This window comes from Stegostoma tigrinum, chromosome 6 (genome assembly GCF_030684315.1).
Source record: "Stegostoma tigrinum isolate sSteTig4 chromosome 6, sSteTig4.hap1, whole genome shotgun sequence".
NCBI lineage: Eukaryota > Metazoa > Chordata > Chondrichthyes > Orectolobiformes > Stegostomatidae > Stegostoma > Stegostoma tigrinum.
Genome location: NC_081359.1, coordinates 70721391 through 70728893, shown reverse-complemented (window position 1 = coordinate 70728893; position 7503 = coordinate 70721391). Strand labels below are relative to the sequence as shown.

Sequence of the window (7503 nt, the reverse complement as noted above, 5' to 3'; positions counted from 1 at the left end):
ATTTGCCCGATTCAACATAAAGCATAACCAGAAGTTATTCTTCAAACCCACAAATTACTACACGGTTACCAGATTAGGAAATACAACCTCTGGAGAAACACAAAACCCTGGAACAAAGGGAAAGAGTGGCTCCTGTCAGCTGTTGCTAGGGCGACGGCTTGTGTTCTTTTGTCACTTCCATGGTAACCATAGCGACCGTATATCACTTCCGCAGTCACCATAGCGACCCGATGCTCAAGCTGACTCTGAAGAAGTTGCTCACAGATTAACGACGTTGATAGTAAGTACCTGGAGACCGCTTTCCCCGTGGCCAAAGATGGGTATATGATAAAATTATTCACGCCATTTTAACAAGTAATATATGAAATATGAGATAATAAAATGTGAGGCTGGATGAACACAGCAGGCCAAGCAGCATCTCAGGAGCACAAAAGCTTTTGTGCTCCTGAGATGCTGCTTGGCCTGCTGTGTTCATCCAGCCTCACATTTTATTATCTTGGAATCTCCAGCATCTGCAGTTCCCATTATCTCTGAATATATGAAATATGCATGAGTTCTACGTTGCATTCCTAATAGGATGCAGGAATCTTTATTGCGACGACGTTCATCTTCTTTTGCTTCTGAGTTGAATTTTGACTTGTTTTGCCTTTACGTGGACTTAATTTGGGATTTTCATCTGTGGCTTGTAACCAGTGGTACCTTATGATGCACCGCGACAATTTCAAATATGGACACCAGGTAAACCATTCGACCCATCGTGCCTGCACAGGTTCTATTACCAAGTGCCAATCTCTTGCTTTCCACCCATATCGCTCATATTGTCAAATAATCATCCAGTGCCCTATTCTACTTTTTTAAAAGCGTATTATCAGTAGAGGTGCACTTCAGATCTCCAAATTTTTGAATGAAAATGAAATAGGAAATCCACAGTTGACTTAGAATTGTGAACAGGGATTTAAAAAACAATTCTGAGAACTTTCAATTATTCACATTGGCTGGAGCAGAAAAGGAATATATGGAGAAAAGGAAATAGAATTTGTGAAATGTGTACAGGACATCTTCCTCAAGCAGTGTGTTGAAAGGTTTGCAAAGTTAGTCTTAAATCTGGAGGTATTTAAGTAAATCAGGTAGATAAACTGAATAAGTGATGTGCATACGTTGGAACCAACAACTGTGGATTACATTGCTTAATGGACATACCAATAATCGATATATAAACTATTACACCTGATTGGATTAAAGCTGAGTTTAAACAAGTAACGATGGGAGCTGAAAACAAAAAATGCTGGAAATCACAGTTGGTCAGGCAGTATTCATGGCAAGAACAAGCTGATGTTTCGAATTTAGATGACTTAAGGAGAGGGGAGAAATTGACACATAGAAGTATAAAGCAATTTATTTTAAAAAAGGCCCTAGTACATAATGTACACATTGAGTATTTTTCTTTAAACGGAATGTACACATTGAGTATTTTTCTTTAAACGGAAAACAACTACAGATTTAGGGCACTGTAGATAAACTGAGGTCTGAAATCTATTCACAGTGGCCTAGTTCTAAGCTGCAAAATGTGACATGCCTGCACTGCAGTCTACAGGCCTGCAGATCAGATTTTGTGATGCATTCTGCCTCCAGTGAGTGCTCCTGTTGGAAGGGAGTTTAATTAAACATAGAATACATAGAACATTACAGCACAGTACAGGCCCTTCAGCCCTCAATGTTGTGCCGACCTGTCGTACCGATCTGAAGCCCATCTAACCTACACTATTCCATGTACGTCCATATGCTCATCCAATGACGACTTAAATGTACCTAAAGTTGGCGAATCTACAACAGTTGCAGGCAAAGCGTTCCATTCCCTTACTACTCTCTGAGTAAAGAAACTACCTCTGACATCTGTCCGATATCTTTCACCCCTCAATTTAAAGCTATGCCCCCTCGTGCTCGTCATCACCATCCTAGGAAAAAGGCTCTCCCTATCCACCCTATCTAACCCTCTGATTATTTTATATGTTTCATTTAAGTCACCTCTCAACCTTCTTCTCTCTAATGAAAACAGCCTCAAGTCCCTCAGCCTTTCTTCATAAGACCTTCCCTCCATACCAGGCAACATCCTAGTAAATCTGCTCTGCACCCTTTCCAAAGCTTCCACATCCTCCTTGTAATGCGGTGACCAGAACTGTACGCAATACTCCAAGTACGGCCGCACCAGAGTTTTGTACAGCTGCAGCAGAATGATATTATAGTGATTGTAACTATGTCAGCCAGGTGGACCTCACAGATATGAGTTTCATGATTGGACCAGATTAACAGATCCAATCAGGGAGCTCTGGCTGACAGATATAAACAAGACTGTCAGAGATTCTGCTCACTCTGAGAAAGCCAGATTAGTGCCAAGGACCCTCCATGTGGTTCTAAAAGCAGAGCATTAGGAAGTAAGTTGAAAACAGGATCATAAAGGAAGTAATCCCAGGATTACAAATGTTCTAGTCAGAGTAGACATAACAGGATATATCAGATCAATATTTGGTTGAAGAGGTGGTGTGAGAGGGCATAGTTTCATATTCTTGGGTGTTGGGACTGATTCTGGGGAACTGGAGCCCTAGAACTGAATGTGTTCTAGGTGGGCAGGACCATGACCAGTGCCCCGGGGGAGTATGTGCTTGAATGGTTGAGGGGTGTTTTAAATTCAAATGGCAGGGAATTGGAAATCTATGCAAGCTGTTAGAGAAAGGAGAATTAAGGACAAGAACAAAAGACAAAAGGGAATAAGAAGAGTGATAGGCAGAGAGATGAAGGGACCACAATCAAACAGGGCAATAGTGAAAAGTAATGGGAATGGGACTAGTCATCTTAAAAAGATAAGCCTTAAGGCTTTGTGCCTTAATGCATGGAGAATTTGTAATAAAGTAGATGAATTAATCATGCAAGTAGATGAAAACAGGTGTAATGTATTCAAGATTACAGAGATGTGGTTATGAGGTGACAGAGGCATGGGAGCTGAGCATCCAGGTGTATCCAATATTTAGGCAGGACAGACAAAGAGGAAAATGTAGTGGAGTTGCATTGCTGGTTAAAGAGAAATTAATACAATAATGAGGAAGGAAATTGGCTCCAATGATGTGGAATCTGTATTGGCAGAACTGAGGAACACCAAGGGCAAAAATTTAGTGAGGTGGGGGCTATATTTCAAACCCCAGACTGTAGGGATGATATTGAGAATGGCATTAAACAGGAAACTAGAACACATGCAATAAAGGAACATCCTTAATTACAAGTGTCTTTATTCTCCGTACACATTGGGCAAATTGAATTAGCAACAATACCAAAGAGGAAGAATTCCAGGAGTATACATGGAATGTTTTTTTGGGCCAATACATTGAGGAACCAACTAGAGAACAGGGCATCCTAGACTGGGTGTTGTGTATTGAGAAAGAAATAATTGACAATTTAGTTGTGCTGAGCCCGTTGGGAATGAACAACCATAATGTGATAAAATTTCCCATCAAGGAGAATGATGAAGTTGAGTGCAAGACCACGGTCCTGGATCAAAACATATAAAACTGTGATGGTATGAGTGAGACATGATTTTGCTATGATAGATTGAGGAACATTATTTAAGGGGATGATGATGGAAAGGCAATGACAAACATTCAAAGAGCATATGGGTGAACTGCAACAATTGCGCGTTCCTGTCTGGCACAAAAGTGAAATGGAAAAGGTGGCTAAACCATGTTTTACCAAGAAAATTAGAGATAGTATTAGATCCATGAAACATACAGATGGGCTATTCAAAAAAAAATACACCAGAAGAATGGAAACAGTTTAGTCTTCAGCAAAGAAGGACAACAGAATTCATTAAGAAAGGAAAGAAACAGTACAAGAGAAAGCTTGCAGAGAAAATAAACACTGACTGTAAACATTTGTATAGGTATACAAAGACAAGTGTAGACCCCTTATGTTCAGAAACTGGGGAATTTATAATAAGGCACAAAGAAATGGCTGACCAACTAAAAATATACGTTGGTTCTGTGTTCATAAAGGATGACCCAAATAACATATGAGAAATATTGGGAACACAGGGTTAAATGAGAAGGAGGAACTGAAGGAAATCGATATTAGTAGGGAAATGGTGTTGGGGGAATTGTTGGGATTGATAAATGTCCAAGGCCTGTTAATTTACATCCCAAGTATTTAAGGAAGTGACCTTAGAAGTCGGACGTATTGGTGGTCATCTCTCAAGATTCTATGACCTATAGAACAGTTCCTACAGATTGGACAGTACTGAATCTGATCTCCTTTTTAAAAAGGGAGGTAGAAAAGAAATCGGAAATTATAGACAAGTCAGCCTGAAGTTGGTAATCAGGAAGATGCTAGAGTCCATGCTGAAAGATGTAATAGCAGAACAGTTGGAAAATAGTGGTAGGATCCAACAGAGTCAGCATTGATTTATAAAAGGGAAGCCATGTTGACAAATCTACTTGAATTCTTAGAAATGTAACTGTAGAAGAGTTGACGAGGATGAGCCATGAACAAGGTTGTTCTGAGGGCTTTTGGCGAAGTCAAAGAATAAACATTAACGTGTAATATTAAAGCTCATAGGATTGTGGGTAGTCTGTTAAGATAGATAGAAAACTGGTTAGCAGACAGGAAAGGAGGAGTTGGAATAAACAAGAGTCTTTCCAAATGGCAGAAAGTCATTGGTGGGATGCCACAGGGAGTGGGCAAATGCATGGCAGATGCATTCTAAGGTGGATAAATATGAGATTATCTTCTACGGTAACAAAAACAGGAAGGCAGATTATTATGTTAATGACTATACATTGAGAGAGGAGAATGTGCAATGAGACCTGGGTGCCCTCGTACACCAGTTGCTGAAGGTTAGCGTGCAGGTGCAGCAGGTGGTAAAGAAAGCAAATGATATGTTGGCCTTCATTGCAAAAGGACTTGAGTGAAGGAGCAAAATGTCTAGTTGCAATTATCAGGGCCTTGGGGAGGCCACATCTGAAATGTTCTATGCAGTTTTGGTCTGCTTATCTGGGGAAGTTGTTCTTGTTATACAGGGAATGCAGTGAACATTTACCAGACTGATTTCTGGAATGGCAGGACTGAGGAGCTGTTGAATTGGTTAGGATTATATTTGCTGGATTTCAGAAGAATGAGGGGGATTTCATAGAAACCTATAAAATTATACCAGGACTAGACAGAGTAAATGTAGGAAGAATGTTTCTGGTATTGGGAGAGTTGAGAATCGGCGCCACAGTCTCAGGATGGTCAGCCACGATCATAATGGTGCAGCAAACTTGAAGGGTATTTTGAAGGGCACCTATTTTCTATGAGTCCAATAATTTTTCTTCATTTATGATTGTTGCTATATATTCTTTGATGGCAGAAATCTCAGAATTATGTTCATAATCAGTCAAGTGAAACACTTTTTGTATTTAAAATACATTATACTAAGCTTACCAATAAAATTGAATTATCTTTAGTCAAAACATTCTTTTAAAATGTGGCAAAAGCAACCAGAATTGATAAAGATTTGTATAAAATCTAGTGATAATTATCAATAGGAACAAATTGAATTAAGAACTCTTGATAATTTGTGCTATATTTAATGCCAATAATGATTGGCATATTGTGCCTATTGTATTGTTTTAAATTGTAGGTGTAATAGACACTCATTCTTTAATTAGATGGTGGATTCATAAGGCATCTAATATGATGGAAACTTAGGAAAGTTTGACAGTAAACAAAAAATGACTGAAGAAATAGCACAGACAAATATTGGCAGGTAAGAGATTTGAAATTCTCAACATCTTTTTAAAATGTAATGTCACAATAACTCTAGTACATTTATGATTTTTTATAATACAAAATGAAGGTTGGGACATCCCCAGATTTGAAATATCTGACCTTACAAATAAAAGGTACTGAACCAAACATGCAAAGTTGACAAGTGGGTCCGTGTCTGTCAAATACATTTTAATATAGAGAAATGTTGTGTCATACACTTGCATAGCGACAACTGCATGTGTGCACCATTCAGAAATGAATGCTCAAGTTGCATAATAAAGGAAGAATTTGGGATTATAATCTTAGAATCTTAGAACCCCTACAGTGTGGAAACAGGCCCTTCGCCCCACACCGAACCTCAGAGCATCCCACCCAGACTCATCTCCCTATAACCCACCTAATCTACACATCCCTATGGGCAATTTAGCATGGCCAATCCTCCCAACCTGCACATCTTTGGACTGTGGGAGGAAACCCAAGCACCCAGAGGAAACCCAAGCAGACACGGTGAGAATGTGCAATCTCCACACAGACAGTCACCCGAGGTTGAGAATCGGACCCGGGTCCCTGGAGCTGTGAGGCAGCAGTGCCCACTGAGCCACCATTAGTTCACAATTGCATGGGTTAAACCTGCTATTAAACTGTGATAGAGCAGTTTGCAGGGAAGCTCAAAAATCCTGATAAAATGTATTAAACTGGAAGCTTTAATTGTGTGAATAAACATGAATCAGAACTTTCCCTCTAAAATTGAAGTGATTGAACTTGCAACAAGTTAGTGTGTTGGAAGACTGTTGACAGGAACTGAAATGACCAACGAGCCTTTCTTGGTTTCATACTTTCTCTTACTGCTGGGCCTTTGTCTTTTTTGAGTTTTAAATAGTTCTTGCGAGGGAAGTATAATTAGCAATTCAGAACCAATGAAGCTATTGTGGAATTAAATAGGGTATTATAATATAGTGCCAGCATAATTATGTCTAAAAATGAAACGCTACTCTTTCCTTGTTGCATCAGACCACATTTAGAACATAGTGCCCAGCTTTGGCCCTATCATATTGAAGGTGATATGGAGATCCTGAACTAAGGAAGGCCATCCAGATTAATGAGTAGGTTAAGGACCATCAGGACAAGCTAGATTTGAGGAGACATGTCTAAACCTTCAATATAATGTAATAATTAGATTAAGCCCATTTGATTTGAATACCACAAGTTGATAGAATCATAGTCATTTAGTACAGAAACAGACCCTTTGATCTAACTCATCCATGCCAACCAAGTTTCGCAAACTAAACTGTCCCATCTGCCTGATTTGATGAGCAACTCTAGGTCTAGAAGTCCTGGCTATGGACTACATCTCAGCACTGGTGACAGCAGGCTATACTAACTTGCCGTCAATCAATAGTGAGGGCACTGGTGGAGTAGGGCTACTGCCCTTTCTCCCATGACAGTTCTTTCGTCATCCAGGTTGTCTGTTAAAGGACAGAATGCTGGACAGCTGTGGCAGCCTGCAAGCCCCTTCTTTGCATGCAGCAGTCCTCATGGTAGGAACGTGAGTTTGCATGGTGAGACACTGATATTTAATGGCTTCAACTGAGTTTCCACTGCATTAAGTATGCATCACGTATCAGCTGTGGTTGAGGTGCAGTGTCTACCATGACTCAGATGGTGGCACTTTCTTTTCTGAGTCAGAAAGTTGTGTTTAATTCCTGAACTTGA

General features: G+C 39.8%; 1 protein-coding gene across 10 annotated transcripts in view; it reads left to right on the top strand.

Moving 5' to 3' along the window:
* The first annotated feature begins 213 nt into the window (after positions 1–213).
* Positions 214–7503, top strand: part of c6h11orf65 (chromosome 6 C11orf65 homolog) — a 65783-nt gene continuing 58493 nt past the window's right edge. For 6 of the 10 annotated variants that reach the window (XM_059646650.1, XM_059646648.1, XM_059646646.1 and 3 more), the window contains exons 1-2: positions 540–738; positions 5691–5788. In XM_059646650.1, coding sequence (XP_059502633.1) covers positions 5754–5788 — 35 coding nt within the window. In that variant the 5' untranslated portion in view covers positions 540–738; positions 5691–5753. Of the gene's footprint in view, positions 355–539; positions 739–5662; positions 5789–7503 lie in introns of those variants that run through there. The other 4 variants (XM_059646642.1, XM_059646645.1, XM_059646643.1 and 1 more) reach the window with 4 other exon arrangements.